This window comes from Cololabis saira, chromosome 3 (assembly GCF_033807715.1).
Source record: "Cololabis saira isolate AMF1-May2022 chromosome 3, fColSai1.1, whole genome shotgun sequence".
Lineage (NCBI taxonomy): Eukaryota > Metazoa > Chordata > Actinopteri > Beloniformes > Belonidae > Cololabis > Cololabis saira.
The window spans coordinates 48906558-48934183 of record NC_084589.1 but is presented as its reverse complement, the minus strand read 5'-3'; the positions used below and the strand labels follow the sequence as shown (position 1 = coordinate 48934183).

The 27626-nt window shown below is 41.4% G+C and overlaps 3 protein-coding genes across 3 annotated transcripts; 2 read left to right on the top strand and 1 right to left on the bottom strand.

The window, feature by feature from the left end:
• The first annotated feature begins 8402 nt into the window (after positions 1-8402).
• LOC133440428 (zinc finger protein 239-like) lies at positions 8403-9647 on the top strand. The gene has a single exon (XM_061717686.1). It carries the CDS (start codon positions 8538-8540, stop codon positions 9417-9419), a length of 882 nt encoding a protein of 293 aa, XP_061573670.1. The 5' UTR covers positions 8403-8537; the 3' UTR covers positions 9420-9647.
• A 7732-nt stretch (positions 9648-17379) lies between these two features.
• On the top strand, positions 17380-18483 carry LOC133440440 (oocyte zinc finger protein XlCOF19-like). Its single transcript, XM_061717698.1, has one exon. The coding sequence runs from the start codon at positions 17455-17457 to the stop codon at positions 18250-18252; it is 798 nt and encodes a 265-aa protein (XP_061573682.1). The 5' UTR covers positions 17380-17454; the 3' UTR covers positions 18253-18483.
• Positions 18484-25255: 6772 nt separating this feature from the next.
• Positions 25256-27322, bottom strand: LOC133440739 (zinc finger protein 79-like). The gene is made up of 5 exons (XM_061718056.1): positions 26499-27322; positions 26004-26387; positions 25805-25869; positions 25461-25714; positions 25256-25325 (listed from the first exon to the last, which is right to left on the bottom strand). Exons 1-5 carry the CDS (start codon positions 27187-27189, stop codon positions 25256-25258), a joined length of 1464 nt encoding a protein of 487 aa, XP_061574040.1. The 5' UTR covers positions 27190-27322.
• Positions 27323-27626: the final 304 nt, after the last annotated feature.

Sequence of the window (27626 nt, the reverse complement as noted above, 5' to 3'; positions counted from 1 at the left end):
AATAAAAAATGTCTCCACATTTCTAGTCCATGAAAGAAGGCAGATTTTATGTCCATCAAATGCAGTGTCCATTGTTTTTGATAACTTCCTGCCACAAGGAGCCTCAGAGACTGAAGCACAGGTTGGAGATTCCTTCTGTAGCAGAAATTTGCAGTTCCTCAAAACCTTGTGCAACAAGCCTGGCTTTTGGTACCAGTCCATTTTCCATCTCTTTCAAAGTGCAAACTCAACGAGTGGAGATGCACTTTTGTAATAATAATTACAATAATAATAAAAATAATAATATGATAATGGAGGGAGGACTTTGCTGTTTCAGAGCCGAGACCACTTGCCTTCATGGAGAGGGACATGAATTCCTTCATGAATAAGGACTAAAAATAACGTTAAAGGTATTTGGAATATATTGAATGATGCCATTAGGAAAAGTTCAAGACAGACTAATTATCCACAATATTTAACCAATAACGATGAAGTCATTAATGATATGAATGAGGTGGTTAATCATTTTAACAGGTATTTTGTGAGTGTTGGACCAAAGCTGGCAGAAAAATGTGTGATCCTGGATCAGCTGATGGATGGAAGGAAACATTAATAAGTAGAAATCCAGATTCAATGTTTCTCACAGCTGTGGAGGAGAGAGAAATCATAGATATTGTAAGTAAATGTAAAAACAAGGTGTCAACTGACTGTGGTGATATGACAATAGTGAAAAAGGTTATTGATGGATTGTTAACTGACATACAGCTGTAATCAGTCGCTCAGAACTGGGACATTTACAAAAAAAAATGAAAACTGCAAAAGTCATCCCACTGTACAGAACTGGAGACAGACACCAATTCACTAATTACAGGCCTGATTCTTTACTCCCAACATTTTCTAAGATCTTAGAAAAAGTATTTATTTATAGGTTGGACAAATTAATGCCAATCAAAAGGCCACGCCCCTAATTACGCATTAAACTTCTTGCTTTATATAATTCCAACCTGCCACAATACGAGGAAAAAGAGGCTTCAAACCCCTGCAGAAAACCTGTGGGGGATTCATGCATGAATGAACCGTCATTCTGAGTTTGGGGGTTAGTTTGGGATCTTTATTCCCTCTAGTGGTTAAATGTTGGAAACTGCAGCTTTAAATGAGTCTTGTATATCTATATATTTCACACCAAAATCAGTTTGATCAGTTTGATATTTAAATGTTTTAATGTCTCAAAGACTTACCATGTGTATTATTTTGAAGCCCATTGCAATAAAACTTTCTTAACAACATAAATGTTTTATAACAAAAAATAAAGAACACATTAATTAAAAAATATTTTTATTTTATATATGGATATTAACAATCAGAAGCTTATCATATAAATTGCGTCAGCTCTCATTGTGTCGGAAAAAATAAAACTCTGTCTAAACCTTCTTGCTTGTGTTGTTTTCTCAGATGTAAATCACTTTGGATAAAAGCGTCTGCTAAATGACAGAAGTCGTAGTAAACCAGTGATGGAAAGAATGTTGTATGCATTTTGTTCTAATTACTTTCGTTGGTAAATGAAATAATTACTGTAACTGCGAGAAGGAACTATGTCATTTGTTCAGACTCCACTGCAGCCCTTCAGAGTTTGACTTCAAATAAAACAACAAGAGAAGATCTAGTGTTGGAAATATTAATGGTGTTGTGGAAGTTATGCAGAACTGGAATTACTGTGCAGGTTTGTTGGGTTCCTGCCCACATGGGTGTTGATGGCAATGAGAAAGCAGACAATATTGCTAAAAGAGCATTGAAATTGAGTAGTGAGGTAATTATGGAAATTCCTTTTGGTAAAGGTGAAGCAAAATCATGAATTAGAAAGGCAGTGAGGGATTCATGGCAGAAGGTGTGGGACAACGGTGTAAAAGGGAGACATTTTTATAACATACAGAAGTCAATTAACGTGAAGGTTTTCAAAGGAAAGTGTAGGAGAGAGGAAGTCATCATTTCTAGATTAAGATTAGGTCATACTAGTTTAAAATCAACTCTGTATTTAATGTCAAAGTCCGTGTCTGATAAATGTGATGAGTGTGATGTCACAGAGAATGTAGAGCATGTGATTCTTAAATGTGGCAAGTATGAGGTAGAAAGGAACGCTTTAAGAGACAGGATGTACGAGCTGGGACGGGAATGGAGTTTAGTAGGTTATTAGGGAGGAGTGAGGTGATGAGGGATTGTTATAAGAAAATCCTTGTCTTTCTTAAAGATGCAGGGATAGATAATAAGATTTAAATGTGATTATCTCATTTTATTTAGGTATTTCCTTTTTTTCCCCCCCTTTAAGTTAGACTGTAACCTGGTGTAATAATGATCCTGATGTTACACACTCCGGTACAGCAGGTGGCGGTAGAACCTAATAACGTTGGTTGTGATCCGCCATTAAACCTAGAGAAGAAGAAGGAGAGGACGGTTCTGTTGTTTCCTTTCTTTTTCCTCTTCAACAATGTCTAAGGTGAATCATCTGAGAGAGTTTATCGGTCAGCGACTAACAGCAGCTGCTGTAGAAATATTGTCAGTGTTTGAAAAAAGCATCTTGGAGTATGAAGAAGAGCTCGACCGTCAGCGCAGACTGTTGGACCTCGCCTGGAAACCTGAAATCAGACTCCACAGAGTCGGTACGTAACCCTGGAAAGTTGAATGAATGAACACATGAGTATGACTCCTACAAGATCCCTTTGTTTCCAGTTAAAAGCCGTGGTGATGAAGCAAACCAACTAAATGGGAAACTCCCCAGCTCAAGCAGCTGCGGTCAAATCAGCCGCTCCTAAATGTTCATGTGCTCCTATTTCATTTGAGATAATGCAGATGTTTTTTTCATATATTTTTTTCATTAACTTGATTACTCCCATACTTCCACCGTAATATTTACACACTCTTACTGTAAAAGAAAAGGAAGAGGAAAACACTTCTTTTTTTTTTTTTACTTCAGGTTCTGTTTTGCAGAGACTATAAAAATGAATTCTCCCATAATTTCACCCAATACCTCATATAGCCCTCTTCAGAACTACAATCACTACAAGCACAGTGAAATTCAAACAATTTTACTATGGAAAAATTGAAATATTAACATTTAAACTTCAAACACTAATTTTCTACAAAGGTCAGTCGCCTTTGTTGCAGAGACTGTAAAAATGAATTCTAAAACTAAATCAAATATCCACATAGTGTGCTTAAGGATGATTATAAAACAATGAGGCGATTGTGGTGACGGGACTGAGCCTGTGATTCTGTGTGGATTATAAAAGTACAGTGAATGTGAAATTGAGCAGACCTGTAGTGAAAAGTTTGAAGTTCAGATCTTAATATTTCAATATTTTTACAGTAAAATTGTTTGAAATTAAGCATACTTGCAGTGATTGTAGTCCTGAAGAGAGGTATATAAGGTATTGGGTGAAATTATGGAATTATTCATTTTTACAGTCTCTGCAACAAAATCAGCTGACCTTTGTAGAAAAGTAGTGTTTGAAGTTTACGCCTTAATATTTCTACAGTAAAATTGTTTGAAATTAAGCATGCTTGTAGTGACTGCAGTTGTGAAGAGAGTAGGGCTGGGCGATATGGCAAAAAAATTGATCACGATTTTTTTTCCCATATTGAATGATCTCGATTTTTAATCACAATTTTTTAAATCGGAAGATCCCCCCTCCCTTCTGGAATAAAATAGAAAGAAACCAGAGATTAGTTTTTTTTTTAACAAATAAAGCAAATAGCATGTTTTAACAAGAGCCATATAGAAAATGGCACAACAAACAGGTAGTCTTAAGCAGTTTAAAAAAGTTTCAAGTAGTTTTAGCAGACAAAAATTGTTTTTATGATCATTTAAAATGTAAACCAACCAAAAAAGTGCAAGTGAGTGAACTGTAAAACCTGCAGAACTGTGAACAAAAACAGTGCACAGAATATCAAGCCACTAATATTGTTTAACATAGGTATTCATATGCAACATGGATAGTCAAACAAACAGAAACAACTCTGACAGTTCACATTAAATTATTTTAGCAGCCACCAAAATCTCCACCATAGTCAATATTCAAAATGTAAACAAACAGTTGTACTTCCTAGAGGGAAGTGAAATGCAAAATCTGCAGAATTGTGAATTAACACAGCACTTTTTTTTCGTTTAATTTCACCAGCTCAAAGCAAGTATTACGCCCGGACTACATTTAGGCAATGAGTCTGCAATGGCCCAGACGGGAGACACATGTAGCTCAGTGCTTAACCTTTATTTTTAATCCACTCTATATTCTTCTGGTTGTTCTCCGATATGTTCCCCTAAAGCCTGAATTATGGTTCCGCCTTAAATCGACGCAGAGCCTACGCCGTAGCCTACGGCGTAGGCTCTGCGTTGTTGTAACGCGGAACCATGAATCAGCCTTCACCCGGTACATACATAGGTTTCTCTAAACATCTGTCCCCGCTACAGTTTTAACTAAAAGAAAATGTGCTCCTATGGTCATGCAACTTGCCGTGGCATGTCATGCGCATGATCAATTAAGGCAGACAGCGCGGTGCAGGGAAAGCGGGTTGTGATTGGTTGTCATGCACTTTCCTGCAGCATGTTTTGCACGTGATCGAGAAAGTATACCCACAGCTGATCACCGTGATCGAACTTAATTTGATCGCGATCACAAATCGAGATCGTATAATCGCCCAGCCCTAGAAGAGAGGTATATGAGGTATTGGGTGAAATTATGGGAGAATTCATTTTTATAGTCTCTGCAAAACAGAACGTGAAGCAGAAAAGGCGATTGACTTTTGTAGAAAAGTAAATTGTTTGAAGTTTACACCTTAATATTTAAATAATTGTACAGTAAAATTGTTTGAAGTTCATTGTGCCTGTAGTGATTCTAGTTATGAAGAGGGCTATATGGGGTATTGGTTGAAATTATGGGAGAATTCATTTTAATGGTCTGTGAAAAAACAGAACCTGAAGCAAAAAAGTCAAATTACTTTTTTAGAAAAGGAAGGTGTTTGAAGTTTAGATGTTAATATTTCTATTTTTCCACAGTAAAATTGTTTGAAATTCACTGTGCCTGTATTAATTGTATTTGTGACGAGGGCTATATGGGGTATTGGGTAAAATTATAGTAGAATTCATTGTTATAGTCCCTGCAAAACAGAACCTTAAGCGAAAAAGGAGACTGACCTTTTTAGAAAAGGTGTTTGAAGTTAAGATCTAAAAGAAAAGTGTTTCATCCTTTTCTTTTACAGTTATAGCGTGTAAATATTACAGTGGAAGTATGGGTATATGAAAAAAACCTATCTGCATTATCTCAAACTCAGAACTTCATATCTTTCCGTTTCTGAGCCGCGTTCATTCATTTACCGTAAAGGCTGAAATAGGAGCACATGAACATTTAGGAGCGGCTGATTTGACCACGTAAATACGAATGACGGCTGGCTGGACCGCAGTAGTGCTCAGTTGAGGCAAAAAGCCCAAGGGGCTTATACGAGGCCTCTACCTGTAAAATACAGCAAAATATTGTACAAAGATTTAAAATATGCAGAATACATGATTGCAGTCTAAAAACAAAGACAAAGCAAATAAACAGCAGCATGAATAGAATACATGGTTTCTACATGATTAAAGAAAAAAATAACACATCTAGAAATATCATTAGGTAATTTGATCAATTAAATGTGTCCTGAGTTTACGTTTAAAATGATTGAATGAAGTAGAGGTAGACGAGATTGCTGTAGGTGTTCCATAACTGTATCTGATGGAGAACTGACACAAACCAGTACGGAACTTCAGGAGATTTAAATGATTAGCCTGTCTTGTATTAAAATGGTTCATATCACTGTTGAACTGAAAAAAATCTTTACATGGCAAAGAAAATGAAACTGGCAGGAACAATACTTTGAAAATAAAATTGCAGGTTATGTATTTAACTTAAAGATGGGTAAAATATTGAGTTGTTTGAAAAGAGGGGCAGAATGAGCAGACCAATTACTGTGTGTGGCAATCCTGCAGAATCATTTTTACAACATATGAAGTTTATGAAGATGTGTGTTGTAGGTAGCTCCCCAAATAATATTACAGTAAATGAGATATGGATATATCAAGCTATAATAAAGAGTTGGGAGACAATTTTCATTCGCCAAACTACGGAATTTGCCAATAATACCAATAGATTTAGATATTTTTTTACAGATATGGTTGATGTGGTTTTTCCAGCTTAAACTTTCATGGATAATTACACCAAGGAAGGTTGTTGATGTAACCTGAGTGAGCGGGTCGTCTCCTATAGACAGACCAGTGTTAGATTTACAATATATTTTATTTTTTGATGCAAATATAATAAAATTAGATTTTTTTTATATTCAGTGAATTTTGTTAATATTACACCATTTTGAAATGTTTTGTAAATCGTGATTAGCCTTTCCCATTAGAGATGAAAAATCATTATGTGAAATAAATACGTTTGTATCATCGGCAAAAAGTACAGGAAACAAGGAGGACAAGGCTGCGGCCAAATCATTTATATGAATCAAAAATAACAGGGGCCCTAGTATAGACCCCTGCGGGACCCCGCATTTTAAGGTGGCCCTCTCTGATGATTTAACATCAATGATAACAAATTGCTGACGGTTATGAATATAATTGAAAAGCCACACATGAGTGATTCCAGCAAATTCATAGTGTAGTAATTTTTGAAGAAGAATATCAAAATTAACTGTGTCAAAAGCTTTGGATAAATCAAGAAAGATTCCCAAAGTGTATTCATTTTTATTGATTGCAGTGTGAATTTTATCAACCAATTGAAGTAAAGCCATTTCTGTAGAATAATTTTTCCTAAATCCATATTGGTGTTTATACAGTATATTACAGTCCTGCAAATGTTTCATCATTCTGTTATAGACCAATTTTTCCAGGATCTTTAAGAAACATGGGAGAACAGAAATGGGCCGGTAGTTACTAAATACACTATGGTGTCCAGATTTGTAAACAGGGACTACTTTGGCAATAATATCCAAAGTCATTGGATATTATTCCAGTTTCTAGAGATGTGGTGAAAATATGGGTCAAAGGCTTAGCAATTGAATGTCTAGTTTTCATAATTAAGTTAGATCTGACCTCATCATGACCAGCAGCTGAGTCTTTCAGGCACATCATTATGTCCAAGATTTCCTTCTCTGTAGGAGGCTTGAAGCTCTGAATAGAAGGATGGGAACCTGTCAGAAACTCAGATGGAGACCCGGCTATAGGAGTTATCCTTTCTGAAAGAACTGTACCAATATTAACAAAATAATTGTTAAAAACATATGCAATGTCAGATGGGTCAGAGTTGACTCGATTTTCATCAACAAATTGAGATGGAAGATTGGCTGTAGACTTATTCATATTTAGAAGCTGGTTAATGACTCCCCAGGTAGTTTTTATTAGTTATTAGAAGCCTCATTGAATTTGTCGGAAAATTACTTTTTCTTGGCAGTTCTAACAAGATGATTATAATTGTTACGAAATGTCTTATAATTTGCTATATTAATTGGGGATGGATTACTGATGAATTTCTTATACAATCTATTCTTAACTTTCAGAGACTTATGGAGATCTGGTGTAAACCAGGGTTTTCTAAATGCAGAGACCTGGTTTGCTTTTTTGCTGACAAGAGGAAAGCACCTGTTGAATACAGAGTTGAAAGACTTGAAAAATGACTGATATGCTTGTTCAACATCATCATGGGTGTATCCATCATCCCATAGGCCAGTGGTTCTCAACTCCGGTCCTCGGGACCCCCTGCCCTGCATGTTTTAGTTGTTTCCCTGCATCAACACACCTGATTCTAATTAACAGTCGTCACCAGCTTGTCATCAAAGTCTGGACAGTTGTGTTGATGACACAGGTACTTTTATCACGGTGTGTTGATGCAGGGAAACATCTAAGACATGCAGGGCAGGGGGTCCCGAGGACCGGAGTTGAGAACCACTGCCATAGGATGTCATCAACCTGCTTCTCAAACCGGTCAACATTTATTTTGTTATACACTCTATAACTTAGAACTAGAACTAGTAAGATGTGAGATGACACTGGCAAAAAACACGACGGTTGGAGGATGTTCATATAGGTGATCATATGCAGTACTTGTAGTTAGATCGTTATATATGACGCGGAAGAAGCCATTTCTAGAACAACAACTTTATTCTTCAACTGTCTCGATACCAACGCAGAACACAAGAGTACAGTCACAGTGCCGCCTAATGGTCACACAGAGTAATGCACTTGTTTTCAAATACCTACAACATAGATGAAGAGGAAGACTGAAGATTCAGGACAAAGTTTAAACCTCACAAATACAACCAAACACTGGGAAGCACTTTTGACTTGTTAAAATCCTATCTTTTTGTCCCTTTTTGTAATTCCAGACCCCCAACAAGAAAATGTTTGTAAGGTGGAGGAGGACGGGGTTTTCAGTGACCAGCACCTGGATAACCTGGAGAGGAGCTGCAGCCCGGACCAGGAGGAACCAGGGCATCCACAGACTACAGAACTGGAGGAAGACTCCAGTCGTCATGATATGAAGCACGAGGACGTAGAGATGGATATCTCATTTGTCAATGTTGCTGTTGTGAAAGTTGAAAATGGTGAACCAGGACCAAACTGTGGCCAGCTGCTGTTGCACACTTCTACTGAAGCTCAAAACAAAGATGAGGAAGGGACTGAAAGTTTACGCTCAGACTCCAGTAAAACTGCAGATCCGGAGCCAATGAGACGACACGGTGACCACGAAGATGCTGCTGTCCCGTCAGACAGCAACTGTAAATCAAAGCTGACCAGGACCCACACGGGGAAGAAGGTATTTTCTTGCAGCACTTGCAGGAAAGAGTTCAGTAAAAGTTGTAATTTAATGGATCACATGAAGATCCACACTGGCGAAAGGCCGTACCTGTGCAACATTTGCAGCAAAACCTTTACTAAATCATCACATCTTAAAAGCCACATAATCACGCACACGGGTGAGAAGCCCTACATCTGCAAAACATGTGGAAAAAGTTACAGGCAACGTTCCCACCTGGTGGATCACTCGAGGACCCACACCGGCGAAAAGCCATACCTGTGCAACACTTGCAGCAAAACCTTTACTAAATCATCACATCTTAAAAGCCACATATACACGCACACGGGCGAGAAGCCCTACATCTGCAAAACATGTGGAAAAAGTTACACAGAACGTTCAACCCTGGTGATTCACTCGAGGATCCACACGGGCGAAAGGCCGTACCTGTGCAACACCTGCAGCAAAACCTTTACTCAATTATCAACTCTTAAACAGCACATAACCACGCACATGGACGAGAAGCCGTATTTGTGCAAGAAGTGCAAAAAAGGTTTTAGCCGCAGAATTGATTTGCTGAGTCACATGAAAATTCACCCGGAGGAGAAGTCTGGTGACTCGTGACAAATGAAGCTCATGTGGGAGTGAGGGGGGCAGGGTAACGGCCCCTTTTGGGCGGGGGAGAAGGTTCGTCCCTCAAGACTCCTCTCCCTGGCCCTCCCCCTTTTCAACCTTTCCCCGACCCTGCACCCCAACCTGGGACTTGATGATTGGGCCGGAGCTTCGGGAGCTGCGTGCTGGCCTGCGGTCCCCACCCCTGGTCATCCCGTTGCTGCTTCCACCTGCCTGCTGTGCTGTTGCCATCCCTGACCCACCAGTCTGGCCCTCGGCAGGAGGGTCCCCCCTTACGAGCCTGGTCCTGCTCAAGGTTTCTTCCCTCTTAAAGGAGAGTTTTTCCTTGCCACTGTTTGGCTTAAGGTTTTTCTCCCACTAGGGGAGTTTTTACCTGCCATTGTTTATGTAATAACTGCTCGGGTGTCATGTTCTGGGTATGGGTCTCTGGAAAGCGTCTAGAGACAACTCTGTTGTATTAGACGCTATATAAATAAAATTGAATTGAAATTGAATGTTGTAGTCCTCCGGGGGCAGCTGTCCACTCCTGTCTGACCCACAGAAGTCCAACCACCACCTCCTGTGGCTGATGAGCCTAATCCCCTCCCCACAAGGGTTGCAGGTTCAACCCGGATTTATGCTTCTCCGTCAACTTGACGCAGAGGGAACGATGTGGTTGTATACTTTTTATTTAAATTTCTGCAATGAGTTTGTTTGAATCCCTGTTCCTTCTTAAAATCGTATTATTTGTTGCTGTTGATAACTTGCCGTCTCCACGGTGCAAATAAAGAGCTGTTAGTATTTGCTGAAGTTTCTTTAAACGTGACAGTTTATTTTGTTCATCTACAAAGCCTCTCTCACACGTCCTTTTTCCCCGTCTGTTTCTTCTTCACTCACATTCTCTTTGTAAAGTTAATCTATAGCTCCATGTTGTTAAACTCTCTCCATCTACTCCGTTCAGAGGTTAGTCCAAGTTTGATATATTTGCATGTTCAGTTTTTACAACGTTCCTCTGAAAAACATGAAGAAACTTCAGAGAAACGAGGACAAAAGAAGAAACGCAACCATCAACACGTCAGAAACTGAACAGCCAACCATCTGTCACCATTTTATAAACTTTAATGTCTGCAGCATTAAACAAAAAACCTTGAAGATTTCAGAAGTCAGTGCAGTCAGATACGGTTTGCTTTTATTTCCCCTAAAATGTTTTTATGATTTAGAAAACAAGAACATTTGGTTTGCAAATGAATGAGGAAATGAGTGTGATGTGGGATACACATCACGATACTTGAGTCACGATACAATACGACATTGCGGTATCCAAATTAGTTAGCTGAAAACTGTAAAAGGCTTTATGCATTTTAAAATCTGAGCTGCACGTACATCAGATTATCGTGATAATTCATCCGACAAATTAAGTCAAAACAACTCAATTCAAATGATCCATGCTGTTATTGTAACTATACAAGCTAAAGTTACAACATATTTGTGTACGTTTTTCATATTATATACATAATATGAAATTAACAGTATTATTTAGTCACATGTATAAAATCAAGTTGTACTAAATTTACAACTCGTTTGACACATGATTTATTCTAAAGCTGATGTTGAGATCCGTGTTGAAGCTGCAGATCTGCAGGTTGGAGAGCAGGAAGAAGAGGGAGGATCATCGGGATCAGATTCCAGGAAGAGGACACACTTTGGATTTAACCCTTTTATATCAGACATCCGTTTAGGAGTAAATGTCTTTTTACCTCAACTCATATTTAGTCAGAAATAATCATGAAAATGTAATTAAGTTTTCGTTTTAGATGGATGAATCATTTTATTGTTTATAATTCTGGAATATGTGGAAATATTAGAAATATCTCCATATGTGGAAAGAGCAGCAGTGCCCCCTGGTGGTGAGTTATAAAAGCTCAACATAAACCCAAGAGTGAACAATCTATCGTAATAATAAAAACAAAAAAGACTTTACACTGCAAAAACTCAAAATCTTAACAAGAATATTTGTTTTATTTCCAGTTAAAATGTCTCATTTTTGGTAAAAAAAAAAATCTCATTACACTTAAAACAAGACTCATCATTGGAAAAAACAACAAATTTCACCTATTTCAAGTAGATTTTCACTTAAAATAAGTATAAAATAAGTACAAAAAACTGCCAGTGGAACAAGATTCTTTTGCTTGTAATGAGAAGATAAATCTTGTCCCACTGGCAGATTTTTCAACTTATTTCAAGTGAAAATGTACTTGAAACAGGTGAAAATTGTCAAATAAGTTATTTTTCTGGTAATGACTCTTGTTTTAAGTGTAATGAGATTTTCTGACTAAAAATGAGACATTTTAACTAGAAATAAGACAAATATTCTTGTTAAAATATTGAGTTTTTGCAGTGTAGTTCAGCAACAAGAGGAAAGTTGACGCAGATTATTGGTACAGCGTGATCAGTACAACCAGCATTTAGCTCAGAAAACAATGTAGGACAGGGGTGGGCAATTCCGGTCCTCGAGGGCTGGTGTCCTGCATGTTTTAGATGTTTCCCTGCTTTAACACACCTGATTCTAATTAATCATTGTCATCAGCTTGTCATCCAGGGCTGCACAATTCTGTTAATGACACAGTCACTTGTATCACGGTGCAATGAAGCAGGGAAACATCTAAAACCTGCAGGACACCGGCCCTCCAGGACCGGAATTGCCCACCCCTGATGTAGGAGCTCTCCAGGGTTCTGATGGAGCTCTCCAGGGTTCTGATGGATCTTTCCAGGGTTCTGATGGAGCTCTCCAGGGTTCTGATGGAGCTCTCCAGGGTTCTGATGGATCTTTCCAGGGTTCTGATGGAGCTCTCCATGGTTCCGATGGAGCTCTCCAGGGTTCTGATGGAGCTCTCCAGGGTTTTGATGGAGCTCTCCAGGGTTCTGATGGAGCTCTCCAGGGTTCTGATGGAGCTCTCCGGGGTTCTGATGGAGCTCTCCAGGATTCTGATAGAGCTCTCCAGGGTTCTGATGGATCTTTCCAGGGTTCTGATGGAGCTCTCCAGGGTTCTGATGGAGCTCTCCAGGGTTCTGATGGATCTTTCCAGGGTTCTGATGGAGCTCTCCATGGTTCCGATGGAGCTCTCCAGGGTTCTGATGGAGCTCTCCAGGGTTTTGATGGAGCTCTCCAGGGTTCTGATGGAGCTCTCCAGGGTTCTGATGGAGCTCTCCGGGGTTCTGATGGAGCTCTCCATGGTTCTGATGGAGCTCTCCGGGGTTCTGATGGAGCTCTCCAGGGTTCTGATGGCGCTCTCCAGGGTTCTGATGGAGCTCTCCAGGGTTTTGATGGAGCTCTCCAGGGTTCTGATGGAGCTCTCCATGGTTCTGATGGAGCTCTCCGGGGTTCTGATGGAGCTCTCCAGGGTTCTGATGGAGCTCTCCAGGGGGTGGGAGACATTGTCCATGATGGAGGACAGCTTAGCCACCATCCTCCTCTCCCCCACCACCTCCACCGGGTCCAGACTGCAGCCCAGGACAGAGCCGGCTTTCCTCACCAGCTTGTCCAGTCTCTTCCTCTCTGCTGCAGTGATGCTGCTGCTCCAGCAGACACACCATAAAAGATGGCCGACGCCCCCACAGAGTCATAGAAGGTTCTCAGGAGGCCGTCCCTCACTCCGAAGGACCTCAGTCTGCGCAGCAGGTGGAGTCGGCTTTGGCCCTTCTTGTAGAGAGCCTGAGTGTTAACAGGTCGTTTAGTAAGGATATAAGCGTCTGCTAAATGACAGAAGTAGTAGTAAACCAGTGATGAAAAAAATGTTGTATGCATTTTGTTCTAATTATTTTCGTTGGTAAATTAAATAATTACTGTAACTGTGAGAAGGAACTATCCGTAGAACCGTGAGCTCTACCGGAACTCCAGATTGTAACACCCGGTGGAAGGTCGGACGTTTTGAGCGAACGGAACACGTGAGCAGTGATTCCCATCCTGCTAAAGCCATCCTGGAGGACTGTTGGGAACATAATAAATCAAATATTATGAGTTTTGGGTGGGTAGGAAACATAAAAGCAGTACAAGCAGGTTTAGGTCATATACACTTCAGTCCGACAGTCCCATATTCATGTACTCCTCCCTGGGTATTCATAGAACCGTCAGTAAACTTTGACATACAGCAACAATTGAAGAAAAGGAACAGGCAGATTTCCGAGGGAAGGGTAGCTGAAAGTTATCTGGAACAACACTTTTCAGACTAAATATTAATTTTCACTGATGAGTCAAAGGACCCTGATACTGGAAGAACAGGAGCTGCAGTTTTCATTCCACACTACAAAACACATATCAAGAAAAGAACCACAGACCATTTATCAGTATATACAGTTGAACTTGCAGCTATCATTTTAGGCTTGGAATGGATAGAAGAAAACAACCATAACAAAACAGCAATAGCATCAGACAGTTGGGCAGCTCTTACAAGTATTAAAACCATGAAGTCATGTAGGCAAGATCTCATATATAAAATACATAATCTACTTCACAGAATGCACAAGAGGGGGTTGACAGTTTGCTTCATTTGGGTTCCTGCCCATGTAGGGATAGAAGGGAATGAAGGAGTGGATATTCTGGCCAAACAAACACTCAAATCACACACTGTAGATACAGACATTCCATTATGTAGGGCAGAGGGTAAATCAATAATCAAGAAACATGTGGGGAAAGTGTGGCAAGAATACTGGGACATCCAAGACACGGGAAGACACCTTTACAATATACAGAAAACAGTTGGGTTGGGAAGAAGGAGGGGCAGGAACCGGAGGGAAGAGGCAATCATTACACGACTCAGGATAGGGCACACAGGACTGAACAATACACTGCACAAAATAGGAAAACACCCTGATGGCAGATGTGACCAATGTGGGCAGGCTGAATGTGTTCAGCATGTGTTGTTGGATTGTGGAGGATATGAGGTGGAAAGAAGGACATTAGCAGCAGCAGCAGAGGAAGCCAGGACGGCTTTAAAAGTGGGGAACTTGCTAGGAGCAGAGTCAGGAGTTATTCTCAAGCATTTGATGGCATATCTGAAAGATACAGGGCTACTGGAGAGGATTTGATTTCCTTATTTAGTTTTTGTTTTATTTTATTCATTTATTTTATTAGTATTTTTCTTTTCTTATTTATTTTTTCTTATTATTTTGTCTCCTAATCTACTGTTCCACACTCCAGTCCAGTAGGTGGCGGTAATGCGCCTTCAAGTTGGTTTGCCAACCGCCAATAAACACCATTGAAGAAGAAGAAGAAGAAGAAGAAGAAAAGCAGTGATTCCTTTGTGGAGGACGGTTCTGTTGTTTCCTTTCTTTTTCCTCTTCAACAATGTCTAAGGTGAATCATCTGAGAGAGTTTATCGGTCAGCGACTAACAGCAGCTGCTGTAGAAATATTGTCAGTGTTTGAAAAAAGCATCTTGGAGTATGAAGAAGAGCTCGACCGTCAGCGCAGACTGTTGGACCTCGCCTGGAAACCTGAAATCAGACTCCACAGAGTCGGTACGTAACCCTGGCAAGTTGAATGAATGAACACATGAGTATGACTCCTACAAGATCCCTTGGTTTCCAGTTAAAAGCCGTGGTGATCAAGCAAACCAACTAAATGGGAAACTCCCCAGCTCAAGCAGCTGCTGATGTGGGATTCGGAAACATCCCGAACTAACTTGTTGTTCTGTTTACTTGGTGCTGCCTTTCATGCTCCATTCACACTCTGGACCAGACTCATATTTCACACTTTATCAATGAATGAATGAATGAATGTTTATTTCGAACATGTATATAAAAAATAAACATTAACATCTTCATATTCACATATGTTGGAAAAAAGGAGTAAGAAGAAGTCTACACTTTTTCCTAGTTCCTACCCCTTTATAACTCTATGAATTTACATTATTGCTATTATTATATCTACACAATATCCATATAAATATAGTCTATATAAATACTATGTAAAACATGCCTATTACTATAAAATCTGTTGTCAAATATCTTGGCATTTCCATCTCTAAAGATTCAGCAGAACGTGAAAATAAAAATGTGTGGAGGGTAATTAATGAATGCCAAACCAAACTTAACTCATGGTTATTAAGAGACATCAGTTTATTAGGTTGTATCTTCTTAACCAAAATGGAAAATGTCTCCAGATGTATTTATCCAGCAAACTCGTCGTCTATTCCCAATAACGTAATCAAAAAGATTAATCAGGTTAACTTTGATTATATCTGGAGAAAGAAAATGAATTACTTTAGGAAAACTGAACTGACCAAAGAATTCAAAGATGGAGGCCTGCAAGCTATAGATTTAGATTTTATTAATGGAAACCTAAAAAAGGAACTGGTTGAAATCTTTTCTACACAATAAGAGCTTTTGGTATCATATCCCCAGAGTAATTTTTTTTATATAGATATCTTTATTGAGGGCATTAAAAAAAAGAAAAAAAAGAAGATTTACAATAACAATATAATTATCAATATTTTCCCCCCTTTTTTTTTTACTTTTCATAACATTAGTTAAACCAAAATAAATAAATAATAAGATAAAAAAGAAAAATAAGAAAAAGAAAAAATACATTAAAAAAGGAATAAATGAATAAGTAAATAAAAATAAAAACAACAGCACACCCTCTCCCCTTCCCTCCGTCACATGGTCAATAAATTACATCATTCAAAATCATTTAACATATGTCTATTAATAGTAGAACAAAAATGAATAATAAATATAATCAAGTCCTGTGTAAACACATTCATTAATATAGTAGATGATTCAGATAATTTCAGTTCAGAGTCATTTTTAATAAAGTGGGAGGCATTGAACTGTTACTAAGATGCAACTTTACAGTTGAAATTTCATGCTTTAGACTTAATCGTTTATTTTGTAGAAAAGATGCAGGTCACAGTGTGAGATGTGAGATGACACTGGCAAAAAACGTGATGGTTGGAGGATACTCATATATGTGTTCATATGCTGTACTGGTAGTTAGATCGTTATTTATGACACGGAAGAAGCCATTTCTGGAACAACAACTTTATTCTTCAACTGTCTCGATACCAACGCAGTAACACGAATACAGTCACAGTGCCACCTAATGGTCACACAGAGTAATGCACTTGTTTTCAAATATACTACTGTATTTTCACGACCATTCGGCGCACCGTGTAAAAAGGCGCAGCCTCATTCTTGTGTCTCATTTTTAGATTTAAAACACACATACGGCGCACCGACCAAAAAGGCGGAGTCTACAGACACGGAGCTGCACACACGCGTGCCGCAAAACACACACGCGCGCTGCAAAACACACACACCCGCTGCAGAACACACACACAAGCACACAAGTGTGCCGTCTCTCCCCGGCGCGGACCCCGTCTCTCCCCGGCGCGGATCCCGTCTTTCCCCGGCGCGGACCCCGTCTTTTCCCGGCGCGGACCCCGTCTTTCCCTGGCGCGGATCCCGTCTTTCCCCGGCGCTGGCACCATTTCATGAAGCGAAAGCACCAAGACAGACCTCCATGAAAATGTTCAATTTTAATTTCTTCCGCCAGCGCTTCTGCTTTCAGTTTGAGGATGGTCTCATTCACGTCCGCAACTCACAGGTGCTTCACACGCCCCCTTCTCCCTTTACCGTTCTCATGGTGGCCGTCCGCCTTACATTACCGTAATACAGGTAATAGATACGGCGCACCGTTTTATTGGGTGCGCAGCACATTTAAAAAAAAAAAAAAAGAATTTTATGTGCGCCTTATGGTCGTGAAAATACGGTACATAGATGAAGGGGAAGACCGAAGATTCAGGACAAAGTTTAAACCTCACCAATACAATCAACACTGAGAAGCACTTTTGACTTGTTAAAATCCAATCGTTTTGTCCCTTTCTGTAATTCCAGAACTCCCACAAGAAAATGTTTGTAAGGTGGAGGAGGACGGGGTTTTCAGTGACCAGCACCTGGATAACCTGGAGAGGAGCTGCAGCTCGGACCAGGAGGAACCAGGGCATCCACAGACTACAGAACTGGAGGAAGACTCCAGCGGTCAGGAGATGAAGCATGAGGACGTAGAGGTGGATGTCTCATTGGTCAATGTCGCTGATGTGAAAGTTGAAAATGGTGAACCAGGACCAAACTGTGACCAGCTGCTGTTGCACACTTCTCCTGAAGCTCAAAACAAAGATGAGGAAGGGACTGAAAGTTTACGCTCAGACTCCAGTAAAACTGTAGATCCGGAGCCAATGAGACGACACAGTGACCACGAAGATGCTGCTGTCCCGTCAGACAGCAACTGTAAATCAAAGATGACCAGGACCCACACGGGGAAGAAGGTATTTTCTTGCAGCACTTGCAGGAAGGAGTTTAGTAGAAGTAGTAATTTAATGGATCACATGAAGATCCACACTGGTGAAAGGCCGTACCCGTGCAGCACCTGCGGAAAATCGTTTAGACACTCTTCACATCTTAAAAACCACATAACCACGCACACGGGCGAGAAGCCCTACATCTGCAAAACATGTGGAAAAAGTTTCACGCAACGGTCTAGCCTGGTGGTTCATTCGAGGATCCACATGAGCGAGAAGCCCTACAACTGCAAAACATGTGGAAAAGGTTTCACGCAACGTTCTGGCCTGGTGATTCACTCGAGGACCCACACCGGTGAAAGGCCGTACGTGTGCAACATCTGCAGAAAAACCTTTACTGTATTATCAGCTCTTAAGCGCCACATAACCACGCACGCAGACGAGCTGCGATATTTGTGCAAGACGTGCAACAAAGGTTTTAGCTGCATAATTGATTTGCTGAGTCACATGAAAAATCACCCGGAGGAGAAGTCTGGTGACTCGTGACAAATGAAGCTCATGTTGTTCAATTCAATTCAATTCAATTCAATTTTATTTATATAGCGTCTAATACAACAGATGTTGTCTCTAGACGCTTTCCAGAGAACCAGAACATGAACATAAACATAAACCCCCCGAGCAATTGTCGTCCTCCGGGGGCAGCTGTCCATAGGCCTGGGACGATAATCAATAAATCAATTAATCGGGCAGACTGCGCGGACCGGACCCCAGTTTCTTTTCCTCCGCTTAGTATTATGCTTAAATTCAGCGGTTTGTCTCGTCTGATCTGAGGTCGTAGGCAAAAAAAAAAGGGGGCACGGGTGGAGAGGAGAGGGGCGGTGGCGGCCCGGAGGCCGGCCGTCTCTCTCCCTCCAGCCCGCGGCTCAGTGCTCGGGTGATTGCCGGGCACGCCGGCGCGGCGAGGGGACGAGCCGGAGCTCCGTCACCCCACACGTCCACCGCCAAGATCCCCCAAGTGGATGGGAGCGTGTGTCCGCCTCCGCCGGCCTTCGCAGGCGCAGTGGTACGCGGTCAGCGCGGAGACCTGAGTCCACCGCGCAAGCGGGGGGCTCGACGGAGACGGCACTCCTTTTTTCCTCTCTGAGGGCTCTGAGAGCTGCTGTTTGGGGGGTGGCGGTTTCTGCGAGGGGTGCGGAGGTCCGGGCATCCCGACGGTCTGCACTTTGGGGCACGAAGGCTCGAACCTCCCATTTGCTTGTTTTATTTGTTTTGCATATTGAAAAGTTCTCCAATGTCAAATAAAGGTTTAATTATTACATTTGAAAGGGTGTACTTGCATTATTATGATATATTAACATTACATAAGTGCTTATTTTGGTCTCGACAATGTCGACAATAATATTGTTTATCGTCAATAATTTGTGGGACAATATATCGTCCAGCAAAATTTGTTATCCTACACATGCCTTATGTCTTTTTTTTTACCCATTTCATCACCCAGTGCTCCTACCTAGACAGTCCTGGGCATTGCCATCCTCTACCAACCCAGGGAGGGCCCTACACTGAGCTCAGGTCTCCTTCTTATCCTGAGGAGTGATGGACCGCTTCTTTCCACCAGACAGGATGAGGATTCTCCGGCCGGATCCTCCCCACCCCATCTGGCGCCCCGGTTGGCCAGAGGGGGCATGTGTAGCCCAGGACTGTGTGCATGTTTTTGTGAGGGTAGCTCCCATTAACTACCCAAGGGAACACGGGGAGAACATGCAAACTCCACATAGAAAGATCCTTTCACCAACCCCACCCAGGGTGTGGGCACTGAAGTCATGGGGGAACTAACACGCACTTCAGCGCCCACAGCGTTCCCGGCGGGAATCGAACCCAGGACCTTCTTGCTGTGAGACGGCTACACTACCTGCTGCGCTACCGTGCCCCCCGGATTTATTATTATTATACAAATATTTGTATTGAGTTTTCAGTGTTATGAATTACAAATATCACACATATGAACATCTCAGACATATAGACAACTACACATTGACAAAAGATGGAAACAAACAAAAATAATACATCTCTGTAGGTGTTAGGGAAGGTGAGAAACATGTCTTAATGTAAATTCGAATCTGCAGATACCTGAAGAAGTGAGTTTTTGGAATTTTGTGATGTGCCTTTGAATATTCAAATGACATGAAAGACCAGTCTTTAAAGAAAGCCCTTACACATATGAAGCCTCTACTTTTCCACAATTTAAATGCCGGGTCCATGAAAGAGGGAGGGAAGAAGGGGTTAGCCAGAATAGGACTCGACAAAAGTGATTTCTTGTATCCAAAATGCACTCTGAATTGTGACCAAATTCGGAGGGAGCCCCCGATTACCGGATTATTTGTGTGATAGCGCTTACTTATTGGCATCGGAGCACAAGCTAAGGCAGCCAATGAGTTTGGGGAGCTAGAATATTGTTCCAGTATGAGAGGGCGTGGAGGTTAGCCGCCCAGTAGTAATACATCAGGTTTGGCAATGCCAGACCCCCATTTCCCCTTGGCCTTTCTAAGAATGCCTTTCTAATACGTGGCACAATTCTATTCCATATAAAGACGGATATGTACTTATTCAGTTCAGTGAAGAATGCCTTAGGAATGAATATAGGGATTGTCTGAAAAAGAAATAAAAATCGTGGCATTATAGTCATTTTGATGGAGTTAATTCTTCCTGCTAGAGATAGTGGAAGGGACGACCACCTTGTCAAATCCTGTCTAGCTCTGTCCAGTGCCACCCTTAAATTGTGTTTGAATAAATCCTTGAATTTCTCAGTAACCTGGACACCTAAATATTTAAAAGAGTCATGTGTAAATGGGAACATGTCAAAAGACCTCTGCTTTGCGGCTGAGCTTATGGGAAAAATTTGGCTTTTCGAAAAATGTATTTTATAGCCGGAGACTACCCCAAATTTAGTAATCACATCTAATGCAACAGGTATGGATGTATCTGGCTGCGAGAGGTACAAGAGGAGATCATCACAATATAGAAAAAGTTTATGATTGAGCCCACAACGGTCTATGCCCTCTAATCCAGTATTCTCCCTCAAGCACACAGCGAGAGGTTCAATAGCGATATTAAACAATAGGGGTGACAGGGGGCACCCCTGTCTTGTGCCCCTCCGAATGGGAAAGTAATCTGATGTAAGATTATTGGTCCGCACAGAGGCCTGTGGATTACAATACAAAAGCTTTACCCAGTTACAAAATTTCTGTCCAAAACCGAACTTTTCAAGAGCTGCAAATAAATAATTATACTCCACCCTATCAAAGGCTTTATATGTAAATGTAAATGTAAATGTACTTTATTTGTATAGCACCTTATATCAACCTCAAGGTGAACCAAAGTGCTTTACATAACATACAACAAAATAAAACAAGAATAAAACATATGAACATATAAAAACATCAAATATAAAAAGTGTCGCCACACTACTGGGTATTAAAAGCCACCCTGAAAAAATAAGTTTTAATTTTAGATTTAAAAAGGCCAAGGTCAGAGATGGTGCGTAACTCACAGGGGAGCTTATTCCAGAGCCTGGGGCCGGAAACTGAAAAAGCTCGGTCACCCCAGCGCTTCTGCTTTGACCTGGGCACTTCCAACAAACGTTGGTTGGAGGACCTCAGAGCTCTACCAGGCTCACGCACCGTTAAAATCTCTGATAAATAAGGAGGGGCAAAGCCGTTAAGAGCTTTAAAAACAAACATTAAAAGTTTAAAACCAACTCTAAAACGAACAGGCAGCCAGTGAAGGGAATAGAGGACCGGGGTGATATACTCTCGTCTGGGTGTGTTCGTTAAAAGACGGGCAGCTGCATTTTGTACCAGCTGAAGACGCTAAAAGAAGATTGGGCGATGCCAACATAAAGTGCATTACAGTAGTCAAATCTGGAGCTGACTAGAGCGTGGACAGCTCTCTCCATATCGTGACGGCTCAAAAATGTTTTGACTTTGGTTAAAAGACGCAATTGATAAAAACTTGTCTTCATGACATTGTCCACTTGTCGGGCAAATTTTAAAAAGCTATCAAAAATAACTCCCAGGTTCCTAACTTTGGGACTAAAAGATCCGGACAAAGAGCCAAAGTCAGCCGTCACGGTGTCACCAAACAAAATGCACTCCGTTTTGTCCTCATTTAAATGTAAAAAATTGCGTGCCAACCACTGCTTGATGTCAGCAATGCATTCCAGCAGGGAGCTTTGTGCACTAGTGACTTTAGGCTTCAGTGGCAGATAGATCTGTAGGTCATCTGCATAACAATGAAATGATAAGTTATGTCTGGCTATAATGGACCCAAGTGGCAACATATATAATGAAAAAAGAAGTGGGCCTAGAATAGAACCTTGCGGGACACCGCATGAGAGGGAGGCACAGGAGGAGCAGGAATCACCAAGCATAACAGAGAAGGTTCTATCTGACAGATATGACGTAAACCACTTGAGTACAGTGCTGTGAAGGCCAACATATTGTTTCAGGCGTGACAGAAGGACTGTGTGGTCGACTGTATCAAAAGCCGCTGTGAGATCTAGCAGCACTAGGACAACAGGGCACTTGACATCAACAGACAGGGCAATATCATTGTGCACCTTTAACAAGGCAGACTCAGTGCTGTGACGAGACCTGAACCCAGACTGAAACTTTTCAAAAACAGAGTTGTTCTCCAGAAATGATCTTAACTGGGTAAAAACAACTTTTTCTAAAACCTTAGACAGAAAAGGCAAATGAGAGACTGGTCTAAAATTTGACAAAACTGAGGAGTCAAGATGCGTTTTCTTGTATCTAAAGATATCAAAACCTCTTGAGCATGGTTATGGTTTGGTGTATACATTATGTTAAAGAGACGACGTAAATTGCCAGCTAGCTGCCTGCCAGTCATAAAACCTGTTTGATCTCTGTGGATTATGTTTTGCATGGTTGGTTCGAGTCTTGCTGCAAGGGTCTTTGTTAAAATTTTGTAATCACAACAGTGCAAACTAATTGGACGGTAGGAGTCACATTTCAGTGGGTCTTTACCCTTTTGGAGGAGTACAGATATAGTTGCCTGTGTCATTGTTAAGGGCCGGGTTTTATTCTGCAGAGCCTCTTCATATACTTTGCGTAGAAGTGGTACCAATTTGACAGAGAAGGCTTTATAAAATTCGACGGGGTAGCCGTCTGGGCCAGGTGACTTCCCAGATTTTGATGTTTTGTTTTTTTTTCTATGTTTTTATCCCGGTTTTTTTCCCCATTTTATCACCCAGTGCTCCTACCTAACAGTCCTGTGCATTGCCATCCTCTACCAACCCCGGGAGGGCCCTGCACTGAGCTCAAGTCTCCTCCTTAACCTGAGGAGTGAGCAGGCCGCATCTTTTCACCAGACAGGGTGGGGTTTCTCCGGCCGGACGTAGCGCGTGGAAGGATCACGTTATTCCGGCCGGATCCTCCCCACCCCATCTGGCGCCCCGGTTGACCAGAGGGGGCATGTATAGCCCAGGACTGTGTGCATGTTTTTGTGAGGGTAGCTCCCATTAGCTACCCAAGGGAACACGGGGAGAACATGCAAACTCCACACAGAAAGATCCTTTCACCAACCCCACCCAGGGTGTGGTGCTGAAGTCATGGGGGAACTAACACGCACTTCAGCGCCCACAGCGTCCCCGGCGGGAATCAAACCCAGGACCTTCTTGCTGTGAGACGGCTACACTACCTGCTGCGCCAAGGACATCGCACATTAGTCGATGTTACTCATCCAGAAATGATCAAAATCTCCCGCGACATTGCGAGATCGAGCACGGGAACGCACGAAAAACAAGCCGTCTCAAGCGGGAGTTTGCGAGTTCGAGCCCAGGGACTGCCGATAACAAGAACGTTTTTTTAGTAAAGTAAAAACAAATGAAATGGTAGAAATAAAGGTTCATTCTACACATTTTCTTCCCTAAGCTATGTCCAATTTCGGACAGTTAGCCTTGTATAGATTCTAAAGGATCTTACTATTTGAGTTTATAACAATAGAATAAGAGGAAGAAAGTCATAAAATCAATTATAAACATAACATTTTATTGAAATAATGACAATAACAAATAACAACAACATAACAAATAATAACAAATAATAACAATAGAAACAGTAATATAACAATAAATGCTGACTCATATTTATAAACTTCTATTAACTTATATAAATATATATTTGCATGGTAAAATAAAACAGCAATAACAACAATAACAATCGTAGCTGTAACGTTAAGATGTAGAAAGGCACTCATTTATATTTACAATACTAATATTTTACAATAAGATGTAAAAAGGCATGTAATGACTAATATTTAGAAATAAAAAAAAGAAAAACACCCATAACAATAACAATTTTCCCAAAAAGATGAAGGTTTAAAAAAAAAAGCTGCTAAACCCAAAGACAAAAACATAAAACAGCAAAAAAGTTACCACCAAATAAACTAAACCCAACTAATTAACTTTTAAGAAGCAGGAGGGTTCTTGTTTTCAGTTTGTTTTGCTTTTTCTGTAGCCCTTTTTCTCCAATTCAGCCCTCCATTGATCATATGACTGTGTCTCTGTTTCTCCACAGTACCAGTTGCCGAAATACTGCCTGTGTGATGGCGTTTTTCGGCTTTCTTTGCACTTGCTGCAAATAATCACATCTGTCTTTCTGGTGTATTTTCTTTTTCCTTGGGCTGTGTGCTCTTCTACCCATTTCCTACGTCCGCTTTCATTGTGTGCTTGTGTCTGGGTGGATGGTGATGATAATGGTGTATATGAAAGTATGTATTGTGAGCATCCAGGTGCAGCCGTCACCTGTGAGGATGCAGCCCCTGACGGGACAACGTAGCCAGGTGGCAGTTGTGACAGGAAGTGCAGCCGTGGATGGGGCTGTGGAGTTGGGAAGATGGCTTGGGGTTGTGGCCTCCCTTTCAGATGTGCTTCCCCAGCAGTATTAGGTGGCAATATGAATTGATGAGGCGGAAGTAAACTGGCTGAAAACAGGGAGGAGTCTTTCTGTACCGCTGGACATAGTTTTTCTGGGGCAGCCATGGGTGGATCTGGAGCTGGGATGCCCCGGAGCAGAATTTTTTGTTCCTGTCCCCTGCTGCGCCTGCTGTACCTGTGTAAAATAAATATATAAGAAGATAAGTACTTTCTTTTCAAGGCTTTAATTACCTCGGAAATGCAGGTTAATGTGAGGTAAAGTGAAATCTCTGTAAAGCTGTCAGCAGCAATAAAGGTGAAAGATAACACTTGATTGTTTTCATTGTAAATCCATTGTTTTGGTGCAAAGTTGTACAGATTCTGTCATTGTTCAAATCCTTCTGTACTGAACTGTATATGAAGTATGCTGAGGTACTCACCATTGTGTGAGTGTGGCAGCGTTTACTTCGGGGAGCTGGATGGTGGTCTCACTCATCACTCTACTGTTTGTTATCACACACTCCCGGATGTGTTTGTATAAACGAGCCATCATTGTGAACCGGGACACCTTTTTACCATCACAGTGCACAGCATTTGGGTAGAGGGCACAGAGTCTCAGGAAGACGCCTCCACCACCCTGTTACAGTCAGGCCACTGAGCTGGACTGTGGGCCCCGATGAAAGATCTGAAAAATAGAATCCCATATATACTATTAAAACACGACTGTTTTCAGTGTTATTATTTTGTAATTAAATATTTTGAATTGTGAATATATATTTTTTAAACAGTCAAGACCTTGTTCTTTCTTAGATTTATCTACCTTTTGGTGCTCTCTACACCTGGTGCCACAATCTTTTTGGTTGCCCGGAATCGACCCTGTTCCAGGTTGGTTCGGTGACGTTTTGGGTAAATGGTTTTACTTTTGTCGTACTCCCCCAGCATTTGCCACAGGGTGATGACCTGGTTGGCCTCTTCTCCACTCAAGGCAAGACGGTGGTGTCTGAGGCCAACCAAAAACTCTGCCAAGTCTTGTACTGCTCCATACCCTTCGATGTTGTCAGGCCCAACTGAATCCTAAAACAGAAAAAAAACACAAAAATACAATAAGCTCTATGTACAGCAGCAACGTATAATTTTAATACCTATTTTCAAATTCCTTCTTACATCATGTGAGGAGGAGGCTTCAGAAGCTTGAGCAGCAGCTCCTGACGAAGGTTGCTGTGTTGGGGCTACATAGAAGAACAAGGTTATTACTTAAAATGTATATGTGTTCCTGGCTCATTTTACTTCTACCCATTTGTGTATTAAGAGTTGGTGTATTTACATATACTAAAAGTTCTATTAATACTTCAGTAAAACTCACAGCATTGAGTAGCAGGAAGAATTGCTGGCCTGGATTTAGCCATCAGTAGGCTGTCCAAAGGAGAAGCCGTAGCTGAAGGAGGGACTGCTGGCAGAGACATGGAGCTGGTTGATGGAGCTGAAGGAGGGACTGCTGGCAGACATGTGGAGCTGGTAGATGGAGGAGCTGAAAGTGGTGGAATAGGAGCAGCTGCAGACGATTGTGAGACGGCAGGTCTTCGCACTGTCTCCAAGGATGGAAGGGTCATGTTTACAAACTCCTCAGTCTCAATGAAACTCTCATCCACCTGGACCACATTATTCTCTGACTGCTCAATGGCCACGTTGTAATCCTGCAGCACTTTACCAGTTTGCTTGTAGAGATACTCCACTCCAATAAGCTCATCTAAAAACATATAAAGAAAATAAAACAATGTGACCACGTCAAAGTTACAGGCAAGCCTTGAAGTTAGAATGCAGGGGAACTGCACCCTGTGGCCGATGTCAAGCTTCTCACCCGTGTGTGTGGTTATGTGGCGGTTAAGATGTGATGATTTGGTAAAGGTTTTCCCGCAGGTGTTGCACAGGGACGGGCTTTCGCCGGTGTGGGTCCTTGAGTGAACCACCAGGGTGGAACGTAGCCTGTAACTCTTTCCACATGTTTTGCAAATGTAGGGCTTCTCGCTCGTGTGGATCCTTGAGTGAATCACCAGTTTGGAACGTTCTCTGTAACTTTTTCCACATGTTTTGAAGATGTAGGGCTTCTCGCCCATGTGCGTGATTATGTGGCTTTTAAGAGCTGATGATTTAGTAAAGGGTTTGTTGAAGGTGTTGCACAGGTACGGCCTTTCGCCAGTGTGGATCTTCATGTGATCTATTAAAATACTACTTTTACTGAACTCTTTCCTGCAGGTGCTGCAAGAAAACGCCTTCTTCCCCGTGTGGGTCCTGGTCAGCTTTGATTTACAGTTGCTGTCTGACGGGACAGCAGCATCTTCGTGGTCCCCGTGTCGTCTCATTGGCTCCGGATCTGCAGTTTTACTGGAGTCTGAGCGTAAACTTTCGGTTCCTTCCTCATCTTTGTTTTGAGCTTCAGGAGAAGTGTGCAACAGCAGCTGGCCACAGTTTGGTCCTGGTTCACCATTTTCAACTTTCACATCAGCGACATTGACCAATGAGACATCCACCTCTACGTCCTCGTGCTTCATCTCCTGACCGCTGGAGTCTTCCTCCAGTTCTGTAGTCTGTGGATGCCCTGGTTCCTCCTGGTCCGGGCTGCAGATCCTCTCCAGGTTATCCAGGTGCTGGTCACTGAAAACCCCGTCCTCCTCCACCTTACAAACATTTTCTTGTGTGAGTTCTGGAATTACAAAAAGGGACAAAAAGATAGGATTTTAACAAGTCAAAAGTGCTTCCCAGTGTTGATTGTTTGGTTGTATTTGTGAGGTTTAAAGTTTGTCCTGAATCTTCGGTCTTCACCTTCATCTATGTAGTTATTTGAAAACAAGTGCGTGTGTTTTGCGGCGCGCGTGTGTGCAGCTCCGTGTCTGTAGACTGCGCCTTTTGGGTCGGTGGGCCGTATGTGTGTTTTAAATCTAAAAATGAGATACAAAAATGAGGCTGCGCCTTTTCACACGGTGCGCCG